General features: G+C 33.5%; 2 protein-coding genes across 6 annotated transcripts in view; one reads left to right on the forward strand and one right to left on the reverse strand.

Moving 5' to 3' along the window:
• Nucleotides 1-25,957, forward strand: part of RB1 (RB transcriptional corepressor 1) — a 172,437-nt gene that overhangs the window by 78,112 nt on the left and 68,368 nt on the right. The window contains exon 18 of one of the 5 annotated variants that reach the window (XM_074307714.1): nt 2,168-11,353. The exons of the other annotated variants lie outside the window; for them this stretch is intronic. Coding sequence (XP_074163815.1) covers nt 2,168-2,173 — 6 coding nt within the window. The 3' untranslated portion in view covers nt 2,174-11,353. Of the gene's footprint in view, nt 1-2,167; nt 11,354-25,957 lie in introns of those variants that run through there. 5 annotated transcript variants of the gene reach the window in all.
• LPAR6 (lysophosphatidic acid receptor 6) lies at nt 6,370-7,554 on the reverse strand. The gene has a single exon (XM_074307716.1). It carries the CDS (start codon nt 7,552-7,554, stop codon nt 6,517-6,519), a length of 1,038 nt encoding a protein of 345 aa, XP_074163817.1. The 3' UTR covers nt 6,370-6,516.

A 25,957-nucleotide genomic window follows, 5' to 3' on the forward strand; every position in this document is an offset into this window, starting at 1 on the left:
ACTTTTCAGTCTTTTCTTAAGTCTAAATTTTAATTGAGTATGAAACCTTAATGTTCTTTCAATAACAGTAACAACAACAAAAAACTAAGAAATTGCTTTAACAATTAATTCTAATGTTCACCTTTTTATTAAATACCCTTAAAAATCTCTTAAGTCATAATTAATAAAATTAAATAAAAAATTGTTACCTTCTAGAAGTAAAAATTACATTAAACAAAATAAAGACTGGACAGAGGTAGGTTGACCAAACAAAAGCCATATTAGGAGGGCCATGTTAGAGACAAAACAATTTTAAAGACATTGAAGGATTCTTGCTCAAGTCTTTAAAAAAGGAGAGAAGACCACATATATTATAATTATTGAAACAAGATAATTGAGATAATTAAAGGCTTATGTGCCAAAATTATTGTCTGTAAAAAAAAGTCTTTATAAGAATAATCTATATACATGTATCAAAAAAATCTTTGAAAATATAAAAAGTGAATATGAAGACTTTTGCAAATAAGAGTTCTATATAAATCAGTTTTACATTGCACAACTAACTGAAAGATAGGAAAAATACAATACTTAAGGCATTTTGCTTACATTTATTGTCTATAGATAAGCATATAATTTGTTAGTACAAAATGCCACCTTTACAGTTTTCCTCCAACAAAATATCTCCTATGTGTATTTCAGAATCACACAAGATTCCTTGAAAGATATAACAACAGAGACTGTTTAGCTACCTTGTGATCAATAATATCAAATTAAGCATAAACAGGGAGATAAATGCTGGGCAAAAGAAATTTGCTTCAATTTTGGAGGATGTCCAGTCCAGTGGAGTCCAGATGAGAGTATTCCCTATATGTTACTCAGATGTGTACTCAGATCTTCCAGTTTGTGAATGATCGATCACATTTTTGTTCGGAAACATTGGAGTCTTATAATTCATAATCACTCAGAAGAGTTCAACCCAATTAACCATACAAGAAAAACCATGCTTCTTATCCAGGCTAAGATAAGGTGTTAAAGGAAAGCTCAAAGAGATACACATCTTGGACAAGGGATGAAGATGTATAGCTCTGAGGTTCAGAATTGAATAAAAGGAGAGCAGGCTGAATTGCATTTCAGTAGCTGCATAGGTTTTTAACTGACCCCAAATTCTTACTGATTTTTTAAAAAAATATTTTTAACACTAGTAATTGTCTGGTTATTTGAATACAAATAAATTATACTATAATCGCCAGAAAATCAGAATTGTAAGTTTCTGAAAGGTTCTTGGAAAGATGCATAGTGGCCCTAAGTCAGCTGCAGAATATTATGAATGAAGAACTTTGCCCAGGAAGGAGCATAAACAATATCAGAGAGAGTAAATTCAACAAGGTAACTTTAAAGGTCTCTTTCCGCTCTCAATCCATAATATTTAGATTCAGGACCCAAAAGGAAGGGAAGACCAGCTACACAGTGAACTAGAGGACAACTTGTATACTATATAACATCAGGAGAATCTAGGGGAAAGCCTCCAGCAATTTGGGTAGACCCTTTGAGGAAGATTTATGAAATAAAATGAACAGGATGAGAAGATGGAAAGGGATGAGATGGGATGGGACTTGTACCATTGGAGGGAATGTATCATTAATATCATTTCAACAAAATAGTCATTGTTTTGATATCTCAAAAAATTAAAAATAATCATTTGCTATTTCAATTATCATTATAACATTTAATTTCTTGGAGTGTTCAGTGTTGAATCCAATAAATACTTTTCTAGCATTCACGTACAATTATAACTGATATATAGCAGCTAATCCTCTTTTCTCTGAACCTACCTACATCCATTCTCCATCGCTAGATTATAACTAGAGAGTAATCTTCCTTGCAAGGACTAAGTTATCAAACTCCTTGAGTTCTAATTAGAACTCTTGCATTGTGATATTCTTGATGAATAAACTTATGTTCTTATTTAGACTTTCAGACAGATAAGTGAATCCTATGCATTTACAATAAATTAGAATTTGAATTAAAGATTAATATTCCACAATCTTCCATGTTTTCCTTTATATTATCTTGGAATGAAACATTTGAAAGAAAACCTAGGAACTATTTGTATATTTCAAGAAGATGTGATTTCATCAGTATGCATAGCTCCTTTACTGATAAACATCCCTTTACCTGTTCCACTCAGGTTTGAACTACAATTCCTGAATCTTTTGAGCTCTCAGGAGACCCTATACTAAAAGAAAGAAGACAGAAATCAGTTTGCTGCAGACAGTGCAGAGTAAGCAATGTATAATGCAGAAAAGACAGCTTAAGAAACCTTCATTTTAAAAAATATTTATTTCTACAGCAGATTTCTGCTCCTCTCCCTCCTACTCTACTTCCGTTTACCAGCTAAGAAGAAAAGAAAAATAACTCCTGTAGCAAATATTTTTAGTGAATGATATATTTCCATATTGACCATATCTAGAGGGAAAAAATGCCCAATTGTGTACTCTGATGCCATTGTCTTCATCATTACTCCTTTAAAATCCACCACCTTCTTTCTTTTTTTCTCAGTAGTATTTTATTTTTCTAAATGCATGTAAAGATAGTTTTCAAATTCATTTTTGTGAGACTTTGTGTTCCAAATTTTTCTTTCTCCCTTACCTTCCCTTTCCCCCCAAAAAGGAAGCAATTTGATTATGTTAAATATGTGCAATCCTTTTAAATATATTTCTATATCTATCATGTTGTGCAAGAAAAATCAAACCAAAAGAGAAAAAAAATAAGGAAGAAACAAAGTGAAAAATACTATGCTTCGAGTTATATTCAGTCTTCATAATTTTCTCTCTGAATGTGGATGGCATTTCCATCCCAAGTCTATTGAAATTGCCTTTTAAAACTACATTGTTAAGAAGAGCCAAGTCCATCACAGTTGATCATTACATAATCTTGTTTTTATGTGCAATGAAAAACCTAGCTTTGTCCGTGATCTCATATGGGATCTCATAACTGAATGTGGAAGTCACAAAATTATGATTTATTATCAGTAAATGTTTGATTTACATACCTGGAGTCATATAAAATTTTTTCAGACAGAAAAGGGGCATTAATGGAAAAGGTTTAAGAAGTTCTGCTCTATAATCAATCAAGTGGGTCATTACACTAATCAATCTCTTCTTTCAAAGTTGTTTATCTTTACCATATTGTTGAAATTGAATAATTGAATAAATTGTCCTGATTCTGTTTATTTCACTCTGCATTAGTTCACACAAGTCTTACCAAATTTCTCTGAAACTAACCTTTTCATTATTTCTTATGGCATAATACCCATTCCATATTTATGTATTGTACCTTGTTTAGCCATTCTCCAATTTATGGGTACCCTCTTTAATTCCTATTCTTGGACAACTGAAAAAAAGCTACAAATATTTTTAGATGTAATTTACTCCTATGCACTGACTCAAATTAATACTTTTCTCTTTCAAGTTCTGATAATTTATAATCTAGCAAAGGAGTATTTGCCCCCTCTGTACCTGCTCCTAGATATTCCCGCATATCTCTTTCTGTGGAAATAGGGAGGCCAAGAGAAAAATTAAAACTCTGAGCAAATGAGGGGCAAATTAGTGTCTCTGCCAATTCCAGAGATCCTTTCCTCCCTTCAAGATGATAAGTGAAGGCCTGTGAGTAATTGCTTCTGAGATTATAGCTTTCTGACTCTCTCTGTTCTCTTGGTGAAGGAAACACTGGATTCAAGTCTCATCTCTGACACATACAGGATGTAATTTTTCCAGTGTTCTGAAATTAATGTAGCTCCAGAGGTGAACGGGATTAAAATATTTGGGTTATGTAACTTATAATATAAAATTACCAACAGTCAAACTGACTTTTTATTTTTTTATGTCATCTTGATATCTAATATATTATGAAAGTTAAATTTACTCAGTGTTTAAAGGCTACAGACTTGAAACCTATTTCATCTGTTACTTGATATATAATTATGTAAGACTTTTGAACCAATTATCTCTTTAGAGACCAAAGTTAAATAAAATTTTCTCAATTCAGTTTAAGATATGCAAGCCATATAATTAATTTCTTAAATTTAATTTTGCTAGAGAAAAAAGTCAATTTCCATAAAAACTTTAAAAAATATAGTAAGCACTTAGACAAAATACTTTGGTTAGTTAAAAGAAAGTTCCATTAAACAAATACACTGTTATAGTTTCACAGATGTTTATAAGTTCCTTTTAAGGGGGCAGCTAGGTGGCGCAGTGGATAGAGCACCAGTCCTGAATTCAGGAGGACACGAGGAGTTCAAATGTGGTCTCAGACACTTAACACTTCCTAGCTGTGTGACCCTGGGCAAGTCACTTAACCCCAGCCTCAGGGAAAAAAAAAAGTTCCTTTTAAAGGCAAAAGAATGTGTTTCAAATGTAGTTTTTGTCACAATACTCTAAAAGTTCATTTGAGAATTGACCTCTCAGGAAAAGAAATCCTTGAAAGAAGAATCTTTACTGCTACACTGCTGACAAATAAATGTTTCTAGCCTTTACTTGAAGACTTCATAGAAAGGGGAAATCAACTGTAATGTAGTTCATTCAACTTTGGAAGGGATAGAAACACATGTTCTAAGTGCAGTAACACAGGTCTTTACCTGTGTTACTAGATTTACCTGCATATACACACACACACACACACACACACTCACACAAGGTATAACTTTGCATAAACATAGAATCATAGATTTAGAGCTGAAAAGAATCTTTTAAATATTAAGTAGAGTTATCTCATTCAGTTCCCTTATTTGACAGATAAGGCTCAATTATAATTGGGCTTTAGAAAAGTTAATTATTTTATGCAATGACATGCGAATCTTAGTATAATAGAGATTTGAACTGAGATCCTCTGGCTTCAAATCTAGGGCTCTTTCCATAGTGTGGCCTTGTAAAATGTTTGGGGAAAATACCTTAATTTGCTTTAATTGTTTTGTTCTCCTAGTTGAAGTTTTCAATTCATTATCATATTTTCCCCTTTATGAAGTAGGAATTAGGATTTGTGCACTAAGGAAATGATTAACAAGTTATCCAATATACAATAACCATATAAATATAGGAAAATATATAATTTCCACCCTTCTCATTGTACTGCTCTTCTGGCAGATGTTTTCTTTTGTTATCAAAAACACCCAGGGAACTAATACTAATAAGCATCAAGCTCAAGCAAATTTATATTTGCTATATGATGAATTTATATCCACTATTAAGCAAAAAATAAAACACTTTGAAAGGTAAACCTTACAAAATGTTAGGGCATTATATTGTATGTGTCTTTAACAGAAACACATTTTTTCAGTTATCTAAAAGTAGGCAATTTGCTTAAAGTTCTGTTTTAACACCCACAGAACAAAACTGGGAAGTAACAAAGTTTTTGCTACTGTGATTAGATTTATTTTCAAGTTAAAACAAAACTAAATCCTATACTTTGTTTCTTCTTTTCAGGGAAATGAAAATGTATACATCTGGTTAGTAGTACTTTATTTTGTTTGATTTATTTTAAAAGTTGCACTTATACTCAACTTCTTTAGTCTCATTTTAATATTGACCCTTGAATTATTAGGTACTTAATATATCTTCAAATCAATAAGATTTCAAATTTTAACAAATATTTCTTAATATTTTCAAAATGTTCTTTATAAGAGCATCATAAACAATCATCATGAGTCATAATGCCTTTTTATAAAATATTTAAAGTACAAATTGTGATACTAACAAAAGCTTTTTTATAAAGATTTTAGTTTAGAAAGAAATAATTTTTTTTTGCTTCCCTCCACCCTCATTTTCTGGTGCTACCTATTCTTTTTATGTAGATAGATATATTTTCCCCCATGAAAAAGTTGGAAGCTTCTATTTATTAACAAATTACAAAATGTGTAATTTGACTGGGAATCTTTTAAGATCACAGAGAACTTTTTTTTTGTTTGTGAAATGAAGACAAAACCATAAACAAGATTAGGCCTTAAGCAAGGTGCTTTTATCTTCATGCTACTATAAAAAAAAAAAAAAAAAAAAAAAGTTAAATTTTCTTAGTTAAAAATATAAAACCCTTTAAAACCATTTCATAAAAGAATCAATTCTTTTGAATCAGTAAAGAAAAACTAAACTGATACCTAAAGGAACTGTATAATCAGTTCTGATTCCAAACTGAAATATGATAATTATTAATACTGTTTTTTTGCCATTATTTTTCAGACCTCAGTCTCATGTTTTTATGTCTTGTATTATGATGGGAGGTTATATGATACTGGATAAGATAATTAAGTCAGATGACCATTATTTAGGATTTGTTAAATCAAAAGGGAAGTACTGAAACCAAGATAGATTAGAAAAACATCATCAAATGCAGTAGTTACCAAGAGCAGAATATACTTTTAATACTTAATAGATTATTTTTCCATTTTTAATGCTAAGAACTTTAGATATTAGATACAAAAAACACTTTTCACAGTTGTGGTGGTGTTGGGCAGTTAAGTCCCAATAATCTATAGTTCCTGTTATTTTATATTGTAGACTCATTATCAAATATTTTATTTTTCAATGTTTGCAGATTGTGCTGGATAAAATTCTCTGTTCCTTGAATTTCAGAGAATCTGAAATCACTCTTCCTGGCAGACCAGTTCTTCATTTTTATTGAATTTTGAATAGTGTCCGATGTAAAGTAGTAAATTATAGGGTCAAAACAACAGTTTGAAACGGCAATGCAGAGAGTGATTGGATACATAGTCCTGACTGCAGCCACCACTGAGCAGTTAACAAATGCTTGTGTTCTCATAAGAGAATATAGTATCAAGTTGATGTTATATGGTACAAAACAAAAGCAAAATATGACCAAGTGAACAAAGATCATCTTCAGGACTTTAGTTTTGTTTAGTTTGCTCCTACTTAGAGTCACTGGCTTATGTAAAGTCTTTAACACCATACTGGAACAGGTCACATTTAAGATCAATGGAATAAAAAATCCCACCGTTTCAATGAAAATTACAATCCTTGAGAGATAGGTTTTCCACGTGGCTTCCGGAAAATTTTCAAAGCACGCTTCTTCGGTCGAGTTTTTGCCCTGAGAGTTAGTAGACTGAAAAAAGACTGCTGGGGCACTGCCACCGATCACAGTCAGCCACACGGAAAAACAAACTATTTTTGCATTTTTCTTAGTTCGGAGAGTCTTAGAACGAAATGGATAGAGAATAGCCAAAAAACGATCTACACTGATACAAGTTAGGAAAAGAATGCTTCCATACATATTTGTATAAAACAGCATGACCGAAATCTTGCAAAGTACATCTCCAAAAGGCCAGTTTCTTGTGGCAAAGTAAAAAATCCGGAAGGGCAAGGTAAATACAAAAAGTAAATCTGATAGGGCCAAATTAATCATATACGTAGTCGTCTCATTTCGCACTTTGAGCGTGCATAAGAAAATGTACATGGCCACACAGTTAGAGATTAACCCCAGTACAAACACCATGCTGAACATGCACCCGTACAAAGTATACTTAAATGAGTCGTCATAGGAACAGTTGGAATTGTTAGTGCTTACCATTATAAAGGTGCTTTATAAGGTGATTTACAATGTAGAAATCCTAGCTGGAGCAGCCTCCTTTTCTTCTGTTTCAGTATTCAGATGGTGATCACTTTATAACCTCTAATTTATTTGCAAATGTTTGGGATCTTTGGATGGCTTCATAAGTATTTCCTTTCCCTTGGAAATCTCCAAAAGAAACATGAAATTTGGCTGTAAAGTTGAAGTCTGGTTCCTCAAGAGAAAAGCATTCTTTTCTTCCAGGAGTGCCTACAAAAACCCGGATTCCAGGACTGGTTGGTTGAAAGAATCCTTGTTTTAGATAGCGAGTGAAATCATTCTTTAGGAGCATGAATTTAAAGTAAATCGCCGTGGTTTGCCTCTGTTTGAAATCCTGTATTTCATGAATGAAACAATTCAATGAAACAAAATTTCAAAGTTGATTTAGCAAAAGAAAAGTTAAACTTTAAAGGTTACTTACAGAAGGTTTAGAGCGTGAAAGGCTTTAAGTATTCCCACTTGGTCTTTAGCTTCTTACTCTAAATTAAATTTTTCCTTTGCTACCTTTATGGCGAGCAGAACTCCTAAAGCGGAAAAGTAAAATGAGCTCAGAAACAATTCCCTAAAGTTCCTTGCTCCAGATGAATTGAGAAGTTTTCTTCAGTCGCCTGCAGCATTGTGTGTGCAGGGTTTGCTTTCTCAGAAAAGAAAAGGAAGGCTTGCTAGGTTTGTAGTATGACATCACAGGAAGAAGAGGCTTGGTTTGCACAAAGAATGGTTTCAACCTCTTGTGATTGCTTTTTCTTTAACCAGATAAAGTGTCTGCTAGGAATATACCTTGGAGGCTTGTAAATAGTCCAGTCTCCCTTTAAGAGACAGTTCTTTTAAATTTTTACTTGGAAACGCCTTCTAGGGTGTTGGCTATGTATCCTTTGTAAGTTTTTATCGAGGTTTTGTTTTTTTTCCTTTGAATTAACATTTTAAATTCTGAAGTAGTTGCTTCAATCTCAGCATAAATTTGATTAGTTACCTTTAAATTCTCTATTAGTTTTTGTTAACTGTATTTTTCTGTTTTTGAATTAAAATTATCAGTGAACCACTTCATTTTTCTTCAAATATATTTTATCAATTCATAGCAAGGCATAGGATTTTTGATTTGTTCCATGAGTGGAAACATTAATAACTAAAAATTTAGGTTTCAGGAATAAATAAAATTTGAGTTAGAAGTGATTTGTAGTTAATGCCTTCTTTGACTTCTCTGTTTTTCTTAATGTAGATAAAATTAACCCACTGTAGCTGTTGAGATAGAGGTAATTTCATATAATTTATCATTTTAATGCTAGGAAAGAATATTCTAATGTAATTTTATCACATTTGAAATAAAGTTAATGTTTAGTTAACATACTTTCATCAAAATAGAACTGAATGCTTGTTGGTAATGGAATGTGTTTATTAAAGCATTACGTTTATAATTTCCTTCCCATTCCTGAGTGTGGACCACAGCATAGCATTTTCACTTTTTTCTATGGTTGTTTGCTTGCATTTTGTTTTCTTTCTCAGGTTTTTTTTTTTTCCTTTTTTCATTTTTGATCCTATTTTTCTTGTGCAGCAAGATAACTATTAATATATATATACACATATATTGGATTTAACATATATTTTAACATATTTAACATGTATTAGACTATCAGCTATCTAGGGGATGGGTAGGGGAAAGGAGGGGAAAATTTGGAATGGAAGGTTTTGCAAGGGTTAGTGTTGAAAAATTACCCATGCATATGTTTTGTAAATAAAAAGCTTTAATTAAAAAAAAAATGAAAGAAAAGAAAAACATTTAGAACAACAACAACAAATTTCCTTCCCACTCCCCATTTTTCGATTTAAGGGAATCTAGGATAATCAAGATCTAATTCTTTTTATTCAGACTAATCAATTAAGGTTGTTTTCTGGAGCACCATTTATTTTTGAAATATTAATAGCTCCTCTTTTTGCCATGTGGTTGAAATATTATTTAAAATGGTCTTTTTTAGCCATTGGTCACTAAAATATCCTATTCCTGCAGCAATCATTTACCTTGTACTCACAGAGTGCTAGAAACTGGGATTACCAAGAGAGAGAGGGAAAAAAAAAAACAAAAAACAAAAAACAGTCCTTGGGGAGTTTACTGTGGAAATAGGAAAGAGTGTTAACTGTGAACACTGATAAGTAAATACCAAAGCAACTGGGGGGAGGTGGGTCTGGACTTGGTCCTCCTTTGGGAGGTAATACTTGAGCCTAGATTTGAGGAAAAATAGAAATGCAAATCTCAAGTGAGGAGGGAGTGTATTCCAGGCATGGAGTTTGAATGACTTATGCAGTGACATGGAAATATGAGATGAACTCTGGGAGGAACTTTAGGTAGGTCAGTTTGGCTGGAATGGAAAGTGCATGAAAGGAGAGCAAGTTGTGTGGGATAAACCAGGAGATATAGATTGAATACAGATTGTGAATTACTTTAAATTTCAAACAGGAGAATTTGTATCTTTCCTTATGGCATACTAGAAAGCTAATTAAAATATTAGTTACTATCACTTTGAAGTTGTTTATGAGTTAGTTTGTACACATAATAAAATGATGGTCTAATTATCAGAACAAGGCATCACTAGTAATACAAAAACAAAAAGATAAAATAATTTGAAAAGGTAGAAAACACTGAAAACTTACTCTCAGGAAGCTTTCCCACAGAATGACATCTGAGATATGCCTTGAAGAAAGCTAAGGATTTTAAGAGACCAAAATCAAGAGAAAATCTATTCCAGAAATTTATACTGGTACAAAGTCATTGAGACAAAATGCAATGTTAAGTTCTTAAAGCAGCAAGATAATTTTAGCTTGAACATAAAATTTGTTAAGGATAGAGATTCACTTTGAAAAAAACTAGTCTGTGATATAGTCAGGAAGAGAAATCTTCAGAGACAATAGTAGCCATTGAAGTTCAAGGTCTTGTTATGTGTGTGTAACATCTAAATATATATGTATATGTATGTTTACATTAAAATTTTTGAAAAATGATGATTAATAATGATTTCAATTTCTTTTTATTATTGTTATGTATTATCTCTTGGCAGCCAAATTATATTTAGTGACTGATATAAAACTAGAAGTCATCTCAAATGTGCATGAAATGTTATCTGGCTATGTATGTATCTCTAGGATCTTTTTACAGTTGATTTCTAAATCTAACTACATCATTGTAAATCCTAATTTAATATAAGATTAAATATCATAATGGTGCCAGTTTTAAAATTTTTATACCATCCTAAAAACCTCCCTTATCCAGTGGAGATTAAATGATAATTTTTTGAAATAGGAAGTTGAGTTTTTTTGAATATTGTAACAAAAGCAATTGGTCAATTGAACATTTTTCAAGGTCATACTATATGCCAGCTTAAGGGCAGCTAGATAGCACAATGTCTAGCCAGGCCTAGAGTCAGGAAAACCTTTCTTTCTGAGTTTAAATTTGGCCTTAGACAGGACTGTGTGAGCCTGGGCAAATTGCTTAATCCTGTTTGCTTCAGTTTCCTCATATCTAAAATAAGCTGGAGAAGGAAATGGAAAACCACTCCAATATCTTTACCAAGAAAACCCCAACTGGGGTCATGAAGGGTTGGACGTGACTGAAAAAATAATTAAACAGCAACAAGTGTGCCAAGTACTGTGTTAAACTCTGGGAATAGAAAAGGGAGGCAAAAGATAGTCCCTGCCCTTAAGGAACTTACAATGGAATGGAGGAAACAACATATAAACAAATATATACAAATTAAGCTATATTCAGAATAAAGAAGAGATTATTTTATTTTATTTTATTTTATTTTTTATTTTTTCTGAGGCTGGGGTTAAGTAACTTACCCAGGGTCACACAGCTAGGAAGTGTTAAGTGTCTGAGACCAGATTTGAACTGGGGTCCTCCTGAATTCAAGGCTGGTTCTCTATCCACTGAGTCACCTAGCTGCCCCTGAAGAGATAATTTTAAAAAAGGAATTCCCTGAAAATAAGAAGGTTTGGGAAAGGTTTCCTGTATTTAGAAGGTAGGATTTTGGTTGGGACTCTAAAAGAAACCAGGGAGGTCAGTAGTTGGGAGAATGCTAGAGGATGAGCATTCTAGGCATGGGGGACACGAAGGCCAAGAGAGACTATTTGTTCATGAGATAGCTAGAGTAAAATGAATATTAGGGAAGAACATATAGAAAGATTAGAATGATAGGGTGGGATTAGATTATGAAGGGCTAGGGGCAGCTAGGTGGCAGTAGATAGAGAACCAGCCCTGAATTCAGGAAGACCCGAGTTCAAATTTGATCTCAGACACTTAACACTTCCTAGCTGTGTGACCCTGGGCAAGTCACTTAACCCCAGCCTCAAAAAAAAAAAAAAAAAAAAAAAAAAAAAAAGATTATGAAGGGCTTTGAATGACAAATAGAGCATTTTTAAGTTTGTTCCTGGAGACAATAGGAAGCCACTGAAATATGTTGATTAAGAAGTGACATGATTGGACCTGCACTTTCTGAAAACTACTTTGGTGGCTGAATGGAAAATATATTAAAATATGGAGAGACTTGAGGGAGGCAGATCCCCCTAGCAGATTATTTCAGTAATCCAGGTGTGAAAGCCTGCATTAATGGTAGTGGTGACTAAGGAGAGAAAGAGATGTATTTGAGAAATGTTATAAAGGTGAAATTGACAGATCTTGGCAACTAATTAGATATAGGAAGTAAGAGATAATGAGGAGTCATGGATAACTCATGGTTTGTAAGCCTGAGGAACTGGGATGATGGTGTTGCTGTTTATAGTAATAGGGAAGATAATTTCAAGAGAGTTCTGGAGAAAGATAATGAATTTAGTTTTGGACTTACTGAGCTTAAGATATCTTCCTGACAGCTAGTTCTAGATGTCTGAAAGGCAGTTTGAGATAGGATATTGGAGGTCAGCAAAAAAGTTTGGAGCAGGTTAGAAGATTTTAGAATCATCAATGAAAAGTGGAGTGAAAACCAGGAGAACATTATACTCATTAACAGCAACACTGTGTGCTGATCAACAATGGTAGACTTAGCACTTCTCAACAATACAATGATCCAAAACAATTGCAAAAGACTTCTGATAGAAAATGCTGTCCACATTCAGAGGAAGAACTATGGAGTCTAAATGCAGATCAAAGCATATTATTTTCATTTTCTTGGTTTTCTTTTTTTTCGTGGTTTTTCCCTTTTTTTCTGATTCTTCTTTCACACCATAACTAATGTGGAAATATGTTTAACATGATTGTATGTGTATAAATTATATCAGATTGCTGTTTTGAGGGGTGAAGAAGGGAGGAAGAAAAATTTGAAATTCAAAATCTTAGAAAAATGAATGTTGAAAACTATCTTTACATGTGATTGGGGAAAAATACTATTAAGAGAGAGGGGAAAGAGGGAGAATCCTTACTTAGCAAAGAGATGTCAGCAAGGTCAACAGGTGAAGTAGAGAGAGAAGAAGGGAAGAATAGAACCCTGAGGGACACATGGATTGAGGGCAAGATCTAGAGGAAGATCAAACAAAAGAGATTGAGAAAGAATGAGATATATGGAAAGAGAACCAGGTTAGAGTGATATTTTAAGAGCCTGAAGAGAAGAGAGTATCTAGAGAGAGGGTGACTAAGTGTACCCCGAGATCAAGGAGAATGAAGATTAAGAAAAAGGATTACTAGGGGCAAGCAAGATGTGCAGTGGATAGAGCGAACGCGAGCTCTGGAGTCAGGAGGAACTAAATTCAAATCTGGCCTCACTCCAAACAAGAAAAGGAATACTAATAATTTTGGAGAGAGCAGTTTCAGTGAAATGATGAAGTCAGAAGCCAGATTGTGAAGGGTTAAGAAGAGAGAAAGTAGAAGCAGCTAATATTACATCACACTATTATGTTTTGGTGGAATTATCTAAGAGAAGGGGACTGAAACAAGATTGTTTAATTATTGCTTGTCTTTATTTCAGTCAGTCAAACCTACTTTCACAAAATGAACTATTCAGTACTATACATTATAATTCTCTAGCCTTATTTCATTTTAATCCTTCATTCAGATGTAGCAACATAGTAGTTTAATACTAGTTTTGGAAATTTCTACTAAGATCGGTCTCATGACAGACAGCTAAGGACCATTTAGTTATGCTAGCAAAATTGGTCACCAGAAGATTGACCACCACCACATGTTTAAAAAATTTTTTTCCATAGTAACTCATTACAATCATCATCGAGAGAAGTAGTAATCTATATGGATGAAAGTAGTAACCTTGATGTCACTATGGTTCTTTTGTAAGATGAATATATTTAAATCTAAGTTTGAAGAACCATTGCTATTCACACAAAGATTAGAATACTTTCCCCTTTCAATTCTCTATTAAAGGGCCCCTCTACTACCTAGCCATACAATGTGACAGATTTTAGTCCTGGACCTGAGCCAGGAAGGAATGGGAGAAGGCACCTGGAGGGGTGGGAAAGGGAGAACAGAAAACCTGGACTTTGCTAAGCGTGGAACTTAAGCTCACTTTTCTCACATTGTTCAGTCACTAACTCCAGTCCAAATCCTGGAGCCATATATAAAAACATACTTGTATCTTAGATTATGGTTTATATTTAGGGGTTTCCTAAGAATTAAGACAATGTGAACATGTAATATGAAATAGATATGGTAAATATTTATCTCCTATGTTTGACAAGAATACTAAACAGAGAACATGCAAAAGTATACATTAAACAAAAATAAACTTAGAATTCTCTTAACTTAAAATAATTGTTACAGTTTATTGATAGGTTGACTATTAAAACCTCATCAGAACATAAAATAATTTCTAATTAGGTATTTTATCATTCACCACAACTCTGCATTATCTAAACTATCCTAGTGTATGTCTGCTGGTAAAACATTAGGACTTGGACCTGTCCTTTGGTTGGTAGTCAGCCTCTCTAATACAGAATTTTCCCATACTGCCAAGCAATTCCTTATTGGATCTGGGAATTCAGGAACTCTCAAACTCTTACAATCACCTACAAATTGATCTTGGCATAGATATTCATTCACCCAGTATTAGGGGAGAAATAATACAAAACAAATCAAAAAATAAAACAAAACAAACAAAAAAACAGTCAAGAAACCATGTGCAAGTTTGCCTAAGTCAGGATGTATGCTTTAGATTCTACATGCTCTTAACCTCATGGAGGTTGGGATGATATAATGAGACAAGTTCTCTCTTATCTTTATCTTCTACCTCACAACTATTCTGACATGACTAGTGGTCAGAAAGGAAGAAAATTGAGGATGGGAGTGGTCCATTTTTAATATCCAGAAGTTATCACTTTGGGCCAACAAGTGGGTCACGCAAAGGAAGCAAGTAGGTAGTACAATGGATAGAGTTCCCAGGCTGAAGAACGAAGATTAATTTTTTGTGAGTTCAAATGTGACCCCAAATACTCACTAGTTGTGAAACCCTATGCAAGTCACTTAACTCTGTTTGCCTCATTTCCTCTTCTGTAAAATTAGTTGGAGAAGAAAATGGCAAGCTACTCCAGAATCTTTACCAATAACCCTAAATAGGATCACAAAGAGTTGAACATGACCGAACAGCAGTCATCTCAAAGTGTAAACCCTTGAACCTTGAGTCAAACATAACAAGAAATAGGCCCCATGACTCCCATGGGTTTGACCATAAACAAGAAGGGCATTTCTGGGCTTATTCCAAATGGCCCTCTTTATATTAAACTAACCATTAAATTAAACTGTAGATTTAGAAACATTTAAGATTTAAAAAAAAGTCTCCTTATCCTATGATGTAATCCTCATGAATTATTTCAATTTATAATTTATAATAGATTTACTTTAATAGAAAAGAAGGACTGCAGGCTTATTTTCCCTCAAACATTATTTCTTTGAATTTTGTTAATACATTTCATCTCTGTTTAAAAGAAATGACAATAAAATCTTTAGAGCCTAAGAAGTTAGCTTTTATAAGTGATGTAAATTAAATCAGCTTATTTCATTAAAAAAAATTTATCATAAGAAGGAAAAAGACTTATTCTTTCTTAAACTTTCTTGGTCTGTTCTATTTGCTTAGCATACACTATTTCTTGATATCACCTGAAAGTGATTGGACTCCCTTCAAGGGTGACAGCTCTTTACTTGGCTTCACACAATATGAGTCATTTACTATTCAAAAAAGGCATAAATTATATTGCATTTACTTTCATTTGAGCAAAGAGTTGAGGACATATGACTTGGAGAATTAGTGCTAACTATAGCAAAATGAATTGGATGGGAGAGGTTGTAAAGAAAGGTCAAGCAAAGTGGATAAAAGCAAAAAAAGATGTAGATGGAAGTTTTAATGGTGGTAAAAGATTTGCTACTTCAAATAACATTTGTACTTATTTGTTTATTTAAATAAATATTTAAATAAAATAAAATTTAATTTAAATAAAATTCATACTCTTAATCTTAGCATTTAAAGCTGTCTGTATTCTGTTTGCTATCCAACTTTATATCCTATTATTGAACTATTGCTTGCAACTTGTATATTATCACCAAATCTCTATATTCAAAATATCTTTTATCTCATGTTCACAAAATATAGTCTACTTGAATCTGTCATTTCACATTTCCCTAAAATTAATTCCCTTCTTTTCATTGCTATTGATTCATCATGCTTAACCCTACTTCTTTTAATAAAATAACTTGTAGTTCGATACTCTTATGTCAAAATGTATTTGCCAATAGCTTCCACTTGGAAGAAGAAATAAAAAGGTAATGTATGGGACAAAGACCACTGGCTCAAAGAAATAAAATAATTAAGGAGATTTCTCAAGGTAAAAGCAGAAAGGAATTTTATTACAATCTCTAGAGAAAGGGCGTCTCCCTTCCAACAAGCAGTTAGGCAAGGATGGGTGAGGTCCAGTTAACAGACAAGAATTATATAGGAGCCTAGGTTAACACTCCCTGTAGGCGGAATCTTTGCTCTGATTAGCCAGGACAAATGACCTCACATTCTAAGTCATAAATGAGGAAACACTTTCAACCCAATCACATCTTTAGGATGACTAAATTACCTTATATGGGAGTTTCAATGACCAGGTGACCCCATCTTAGTCTTACAAAGAAAAGGTCCCATGGGCTCCTTGTAAACCAGGTGATCTCTGGAGAAAGAAATCTAGTCATGGGGCCCAAGCCACATTTCACTCAATTTTTACAACACTGTCTCCATCTTGTACAACAGCTTTCACAGCTCACTTCATTCAATAAGGAAAGAAGAGAAAATTTAATGGGGACCTGTTAGCTGTCTTCAAATGTTGGAAGAACAGTAATTTAGAAGTATGATTAGATTTCTTCTGCTTGGCCCTCAACAACAAAACTAAAAAAAATAAAATAAAATAAAAACTACAGTTGGCTCAACTGAAGGGAAAAATTATCCCAAAGGAGAGGTTTACAAAAGATAAATTGAAAAGTATGCTAAGATCTCTGTTACTAGAGGTTTTTTGAGAAATATTAATAGAAGGATTTTTTGCTTTTGATATAGATTGGAGCAGATAATCTCTGAGACCTTTTAAATTATAATCTTTTACTGTGTTAGTATTACAAAGAAATGCTTTTACCTAGACACTTTTTTACTAAGAATTTTGTGTAAAATAGGATTATTTATCAGTCCTTAACTTTTGTGAGGTCTTAACAGATTCTAAGCATTAAAATGGTAGAGCAATGATTTATTAAGAGTGAAATACCAAGAAGTAATAGCTGATGAGGTAGGAAATTGAACTAGAACAGGAAACCAAAACCATAGAAGAGCAGCTTGGTTCCATCTAATAACTATCTTACTTAACCTAAATAAACATGGATTTGATTTCTATGGCACAGTATAAACAAAATCATGCAACAATTTATTGCCAGAACTGGAAGATACTATAGATATCTAATTTAACTTCCTTGTTTTATAGTTTTAGAAAACTAAAGTCCAGAAAATTTAAGTTACTTGTTAAAAGTCATGGTCCCAAGATAAGTAAAGAATTGGACTAGAACTCCACTTTCCTTACTTTCCAGATTTTTTCATTTATCTTTTAAGGGATTTCATCATCCTACCCTTACCCCTACTTTCATTTATATTTTCTTTTGTACTTTAAAATTTAATTTTTCATGTAACTATCTTCATCTTCATTTTCATCTTATGAATCAAGCTAAAAATTCAATTCTTTATTACTTTTTTAAAAATTGTTTTTTCTATTGATATTTTTTTGTCTAAACATTTTGAGTTTTCTTTAGTCCTTTACTGATCTTAAGGTCACACAGATAGTTTAAGAATCTTTTAGTGTTTTGCAGAAATTTAACACATTTTTAGATTATATTAATAGTTTTTAGTCACTAGGCAAACCTTGTATTTACATGGACACATTCCTTTATGAAGATTTATATTAATTTTTCCCCCTTTGGTCAAAAGCTGATATCCAGCTTGTCAATTTTGAAACTGAACAGTTCTGGCCCCTCTAGTGTCCAGGATGAGCTTCATTCACATTCTGTGAGCTTATCTCTGAAGCTAGCTTCACTAGGGAAATAAGACACAATTTAGAGGCTCTAGAGTTAACGGTATAATCACACAGAGTTTACTTCACTTTTTTGAAAATGAATTTCTTGGTAACTTGTTCTCTGTGTGTGTGTGTATGTGTTATAATTCTACTACTACTTTGCTTTATATATTATATATTCATTGTATTTTTATCAGCTTTGGGGGCAAAGCTAGTATAGAAATACTACAGTCAATTTAATTAAATAAATACTTAAACCTTTTGACTTAGAAGATGGCATCTTGAAATTGGTATCCATCTTTAAATGATCGCAATTTGATTCTGCTTTTAAAATCACTGTTGTTTGGTAAGCCTTGCTTTGATCTCTCATTTATATTTCTAATGTAAGTGCTACTTCTGACATCATAATTATTGAACACAAATACTGTGCATCAACTAAATGAACATATTGATCATATTTTTCAGGTACTATGCTATATACCAGAAATATGAAGACCAAATATATATCTAACCCTTAAGAAATTTATATTCTTAGATTATGGAAGGGAAAAGCGATTTCAAGGAATATGCCTATAAATATATACAAAACAATTTGAGAAAACACTCTTACAAGTGAAAACTTCTTCCCTCAAAGATATTTTTTCTAAGACAGATGAGGTAGACATGGGCAAAGAAAGGTTATTAGTATCAATCATTCAATCAAAAGAAATTCAGGCTCTTAGACCATAGCCTAATTTTTAAAATCTCTGTATTGGAGAAGCCTGATATCTTCATCATGAAAAGAAAAAAACAAATTTGAGAATTTAAATGTGAAATGTATTGTTATGTAGGGTGTTTACCATCTACTTCTTTTTGGAAGTAGCACAAAGATGAAATTGTTACTGGTCTTCAAAGTCAGAACATCTGAATTCACGTTCCAGTCCTATCAGATATTAAGCACTTGACATTGGTGAAGGGATTTCACTCCTTTAGGTCTCTGTTTCCTCATTTTTTAAAAATTAATTTTTATAATTATAACATTTTCTTTGGCAGTACATATGCATAGGTAATTTTTTTTTATCCCTTGTACTCCCTTCTGTTCTGAGTTTTTCCCCTCCTTCCTTCTACCCCCTCCCCTGGATGGCAAGTATTCCCATACATATTAAATATCTTATAGTATATCTTAAGTACAATATATATGTGCAGAACCGAATTTTGTTGTTGTTGTTGTTGTTGCAAAGGAAGGATTGTATTCACAAGGTAAAAATAATCTGGGAAGAGAAATAAAACAAAACATCATCATTGATCAATTGGAATTCGATTAGCTCTTCTCTATGTTGAAGATATCCACTTCCATCAGAATACATCCTCATACACTATCATTGTTGAAGTATATAATCATCCCCTAGTTCTGCTCATTTCACTCAGCATCAGTTGATGTAAGTCTCTCCAAGCCTCTTTGTATTCCTCCTGTTGGTCATTTCTTACAGAACAATAATATTCCATAACATTCATATACCATAATTTACCCAACCAGTCTCCAATTGATGGACATCCATTCATTTTCCAGCTTCTAGCTACAACAAAAAGCTGCCACAAACATTTTGGCACAAACAGGTCCCTTTCCCTTCTTTAGTATTTCCTTGGGGTATAAGCCCAGTAGTAGCACTGCTGGGTCAAAGGATATGCACATTTTGATAAATTTTGGGGCATAATTCCATATTGCTCTCCAGAATGGTTGGATTCCTTCACAACTCCACCAACAATGCATCAGTGTCCCAGTTTTCCCACAGCCCCTCCAACATTCATCATTATTAGTTCCTGTCATCTTAGCCAATCTGACAGGTGTGTAATGATAGCTCAGAGTTGTCTTAATTTGCATTTCTCTGATCAATAGTGATTTGGAACACTCTTTCATATGAGTGGAAATAGTTTTAATTTCATCATCTGAAAATTGTCTGTTCATATCCTTTGATCATTTTTCAATTGGAGAATGGCTTGATTTCTTATAAATTAAAGTCAATTCTCTGTATATTTTGGAGATGAGGCCCTTATCAGAACCTTTAACTGTAAAAATGTTTTCCCAATTTGTTACTTCCCTTCTAATCTTGTTTGCATTAGTTTTGTTTGTGCAAAAACTTTTTAATTTGCTGTAATCAAAATTTTCTATTTTGTGATCAATAATGATCTCTAGTTCTCCCTAGGACACAAACTCCTTCCTCCTCCACAAGTCTGAGAGGTAAACCATCCCATGTTCCTCCAATTTATTTATGATTTCGTTCTTTATGCCTAAATCATGGACCCATTTTGATCTAATCTTAGTATGTGGTATTAAATGTGGGTCCATGCCTAGTTTCTGCCATACTAATTTCCAGTTTTCCCAGCAGTTTTTGTCAAATAATGAATTCTTATCCCAAAATTTGGGATCTTTGGGTTTGTCAAACACTAGATTGCTATTTTTATTCACTATCTTGCCCTGTGAACCTAACCTATGCCACTGATCAACTAGTCTATTTCTTAGCCAATACCAAATGGTTTTGGTGACTGTTGCTTTATAATATAGTTCTAGATCAGGTACAGCTAGACCACCTTCACTTAATTTTTTTTCATTACTTCCCTTGAAATTCTCGACCTTTTGTTGTTCCATATGAATTCTGTTGTTATTTTTTCTAGGTCATTAAAATAGTTTCTTGGGAGTCTGATTGGTATAGCACTAAATAAATAGATTAGTTTAGGGAGTATTATCATCTTAATTATATTTGCTCGTCCTATCCAAGAGCACTGAATGACTTTCCAATTATTTAAATCTGACTTTATTTTTGTGGCAAGTGTTTTGTAATTTTGCTCATATAATTCCTGACTCTCCTTTGGTAGATATATTCCCAAATATTTTATACTATTGACCGTTATTTTGCATGGAATTTCTCTTTGTATCTCTTGCTGTTGGATTGTGTTGGTAATGTATAAAAATGCTGAGGATTTATGTGGATTTATTTTGTATCCTGCAACTTTGCTAAAATTCTGAATTATTTCTAATAGCTTTTTAGCAGAGTCTTTGGGATTCTCTAAGTATACCATCATGTCATCTGCAAAAAGTGATAATTTGATTTCCTCATTTCCTACTCTAATTCCTTGAATCTCTTTCTCCGCTCTTATTGCCGAGGCTAGAGTTTCTAGTACTATTGTTTCCTCATTTTTTTGATTGTGGGGATAGAACTAGATGGTTTCTGAGGCCCATCCAGCTACAATATTTTGTAATTCTGAGTTTAACTTCCATCTGGGAAGGTTAGAAAAGACTCATGGAAGATATGACACCTCAATTGGGACTTGAAGGAGGAGGATATCAATAGGCAAAGATGATAAAATATGGGTCGGTAATAGGCTGTTATAGGCCTGGAAAATGATATTTACTAAGACACAGAGACAAAATTCAGAATAAGTTCTAAGATCATTATGCAATGCAATTTAATTGAAGTATAGAGTTCACAAAGAGTGTACTGTGAAATAAGACTGGAAAGGTAAAGATTGTGAAAAATCTTAAGTAGCAGCTTAAGGACTTTTTGTTTTATCTCTTAGGTAGGAGGAAACTATTAAAGACTTTTTAAGATGGAAAGTGGCTATGCAGTGGAACACTGACTTTGGCAGTATTTCAAAGAACAGATTGAAGAGGTAATGGAATAGGAAGACCTGTGGAAGCTTTTATAACAGTTCAGGTCAACAGTGATAAGGGTCAGAAGAAGAGTGGCAGCAACTAGATAAATCAGAAAGTTGAAGTGTAAACAAAATAGACAGGAATTGATAAATAATTAAGAAAGGAGAGAAGGAAGATTTTGAGCATGAGTTACTGTAATAATAGTGCTGAAATAGGTAAGTTGAGAGGAAAGGCAGGTTTTGAAGGAGTCTGAAGTACCCAAACCATGTACCCATTTTGATCTTATTTTGATGTGGCGTGTGAGATGTGGGTCTAGGCCAAGTTTCTAACATTATTTTTATTTTCCCAGCAATTTTTCTGAAATAGTGAGTTCTTATCCCAGAAGCTGGTGTTTAGAAGTTTATCAAATATAGACTACTGTAGTCATTGATTATTCTGCCATGTATATCTAATTTATTCCACTGCTCTACCACTCTTATTTCTTAGCTAATACCAAATCGTTTTAGATAACTGCTGCTTTATAATAGAATTTTAGGTCTGGTACTGCTAGGTCACCATCCTTTGTAATTTTTTTCATTAATTCCCTTGATATTCTTAATCTTTTCTTCTTCCAGGTGAATTTTGTTAAATTTTTTTCTAGTTCTATAAAATAGTTTTTTGGCAATTTGATTGGTATAGTACTGAACAGACCAATTTAGGTAGAATTGACATTTTCATTATGTTAGCTCAGCCTATCCATGAGCAATTGATATTTTTCCATTTGTTTAGATCTGATTTTATTTGTGTGAGAATTGTTTTGTAATTGTGTTTGTATAGTTCCTGGATTTGTCTTAGCAGGTAGACACTGAAATATTTTATTTTGTTTACAGTTATTTTAAATTTATCTTTTGCTGCTGGACAGTGTTAGTAATATATTGAAATGCCATAGATTTATGTCCTGCAACTTTGCTAAAGTCGTTAATTGTTTCAAGTAGATTTTGGATGTTTTTCTAGGATTCTCTAAGCATATCATCATATCACCTGCAAAGAGCAGTAGTTTTATCTCATCATTGCTTTTTTAAATTTATTTAATTCCTTTTTCTTTTCTTATTGTTAAAGTCAAGATTTTTAGTAAAATATGGAATAATAGTGGTGATGATGAGCATCCTTGTTTCACCCCATAGAGGAATTTTTAAAAAAGCACTTGAAACCCCATATTAATTGCAAATGCAGAGTAGTTGTCCCTGGTGCTATAGGATCTTTATCTCAGTCTATGGCCTCCACATTGCCATTGTGCAGTGGAATCTCTACTCCATGAGTAGGAGCTATTTCATACCATAGCATTCTCATTAGTATCGCAGAGCCATTTTAATCTACAAGTTTCTTCCCTTTGTGGTTCTTCCCTAGTGTTAGGACTAATAAATACCTATTTCTTGTTCTCTAATCCCTATAATTCAGAGATGTTTTGTATATTCTCACATTCATATCTTTCCATGGTCCCTTTTTTCTTCTGTATCTTACTTCTACTACACCCTCTGGAGTCCGTCAGCGATTGTGATCTATTCCTCTCACATGTCTTTCTGGTTTGTGACACTGATAGAAATTCAGTAATCCTCAAAATACTTTTTTAATGGTCTTGTCATGCTTCATAGCCTACTGAGTGAGGAAGGAAGGAAAGAAGGAAACACACCTTAAGCACTTACTATGTGCCAGGCATTTTGCTGTGTCAAACATTTTTCAAATATTATCTCATTTGATCTCCACAATAGCTCTGGGAAATTGATGCTATTATTATTTCCATTTTATAGTTGAGAAAACTTAAGGCAGACAGAGGTTAAATGATTTTCCTAGGATCATACAGCTAATAAGAGTCTGAGGCTGATTTGAAATTAGGTTTTTCTGACTCCAGATATAGCTCTCTATCTACTGTACCACCTAAATACCTCAAGAGAAAGTCAGAATACTCCTTATTTCACATAGCCACTTCTAGACCCTCTTTCTATCATCACAAGGAGTCTAATGAGTTCAATTTTGGACAAGTTGAGTTAAAAATGTCTGTGGGATACTTCCATGTCTAACAAGCTATTGAGATTATAGCACTAGATCTCAGGGCAGAGGATGAGGATGAACATAGATGTGGGAATCATCTATAGAAAATTGATGAATGGTGATGGTGAAGCTGCTGCTTTCTAATAGAGTTTTAGGTCTGGTACTGTTAGGCCACCATCCTTTGAATTTTTTTCCCATTAATTCACTTGACATTCTTGACCTTTTGTTCTTCCAGGTGAATTTTTTTATTTTATAATTATAAATTTTTTGACAGTATATATGTATGAGTAATTTTTTATAACATTATCCCTTGTATTCATTTTTCCAAAATTTCCCCTCCCTTCCTCTACTCCCTCCCCTAGATGACAGGCAATCCCATACATTTTACATGTGTTACAGTATAACCTAAATACAATATATGTGTGTAAATCCAATTTTACTTGTTAAGTATTAGATTCTGAAGGTATAAGTAACCTGGGTAGATAGACAGTAATGCTAACAATTTACATTCACTTCCCAGTGTTCCTTCTTTGGGTGTAGTTGTTTCTGTCCATCATTGATCAACTGGAAGTGAGTTGGATCTTCTTTATGTTGAAGATATCCACTTCCATCAGAATACATCTTATACAGTATTATTGTTGAAGTGTACAGCGATCTTCTGGTTCTGTTCTTTTCACTCAGCATCAGTTCATGTAAGTCTCTCCAACCCTTTCTGAATTCATCCTGCTGGTCATTTCTTACAGAGCAATAATATTCCATAACATTCATATACTATAATTTATCCACCCATTCTCCAATTGATGTATATCCATTCATCTTCCAGTTTCTAGCCACTATGAAAAGGGCCGCCACAAACATTTTGGCACATACAGGTCCCTTTCCCCTCTTTAGTATTTCTTTGGGATATAAGCCCAATAGCAGCAATGCGATCAAAGGGTATGCACAGTTTGATAACTTTTTGGGCATAGTTCCAAATTGCTCTCCAGAATGGCTGGATTCTTTCACAACTCCACCAACAATGTATTAGTGTCCCAGTTTTCCCACATCCCCTCCAACATTCATCATTATTTGTTCCTGTCCAGATGAATTTTGTTAATATTTTTTCTATTTCTATATAATTTTTGGCAGTTTGATTGGTATAGTACTAAACAGACCAATTTAGATAGAATTGACATTTTCATTATATTAGCTCAGTCTATCCGTGAGCAATTGATATTTTTTGGTATTCTGTTTTCTGTGGAGTTTACTCCATCTGTTTACAACTCCCTGCCTAGATCCTTATTGATATTGTTTGCTGACCTCTTTTCTCTTCAGTCATTTCACAGTAGTTGATTTACAGTCTTCTTCTCTACTTTATCTCCTTCCCTCATCTTAAGTCTTTTTATTATCATCCTGAGTTCCCTTCACCTGATATCTCAATTTTTCAACCAAAAAAGTTGGGTAACCAACTAAGTTAAAATGAACTTAAATGACATCTGTCTCCATCTTAGCCTAGGGTGGTCATACCTCAACCTCTTCATACCAAAACTAATTTCACTTAGTGTAAGCACCTCTAATCCTGGGGTGGGAGATGGCCTCTCTAGCTTCACTTGAGCTTTCCCTTCTGACCTTGAACCGAAACCCTCCTGCAAGTCCACAGCCAGCAGTGTCCCTCCTGCACTGCTTCTGCACTCATCCAGTGCTGGTTCTTTCCTGTCCAGGGCCTTGTCCTGCAGCACAGCTAGACCTGGCATTGCTAATCAGCCAAGGTTCCCTCAGACTTCCTGGACTGGGATTCAGACCACAACTTGTTGCTGGAAATGAAAGTTTCTGTGGTTTCTGCTCACCTCTAGGATCTGTACTTGGTCTTTCTAATGAGCTATTCTCCAGGTGTTTGCCCTTCACACAGGTTAATCCCCAGCCTGAGGTCTTTCTTCAGATTTCCTAGAGTTATACCAGAAGGACTCCTGTTCTGCCCCAAGTCTTCTTCGTTTTTCACTCAATGTTCACTCAGAGGTGCAAATTTCTGTTTATGGGGGAAATCTGGAGGGCTTGAAATTTACTTACTTATTCCATCATCTTCCCAGAATCCTCCCTCACTAAAAATATATTAAGTACCTTCTATATGCCAGGCATTGTGTGAACATTGGAAATATAAAGAAAGGCAAAAGACAATTTGCTGTCAAGGAGCTCATAGTCCAATGAGAGAAAGATTATTAG

The sequence above is a fragment of the Sminthopsis crassicaudata genome, chromosome 3, assembly GCF_048593235.1.
Source record: "Sminthopsis crassicaudata isolate SCR6 chromosome 3, ASM4859323v1, whole genome shotgun sequence".
In the NCBI taxonomy this organism is placed as follows: domain Eukaryota; kingdom Metazoa; phylum Chordata; class Mammalia; order Dasyuromorphia; family Dasyuridae; genus Sminthopsis; species Sminthopsis crassicaudata.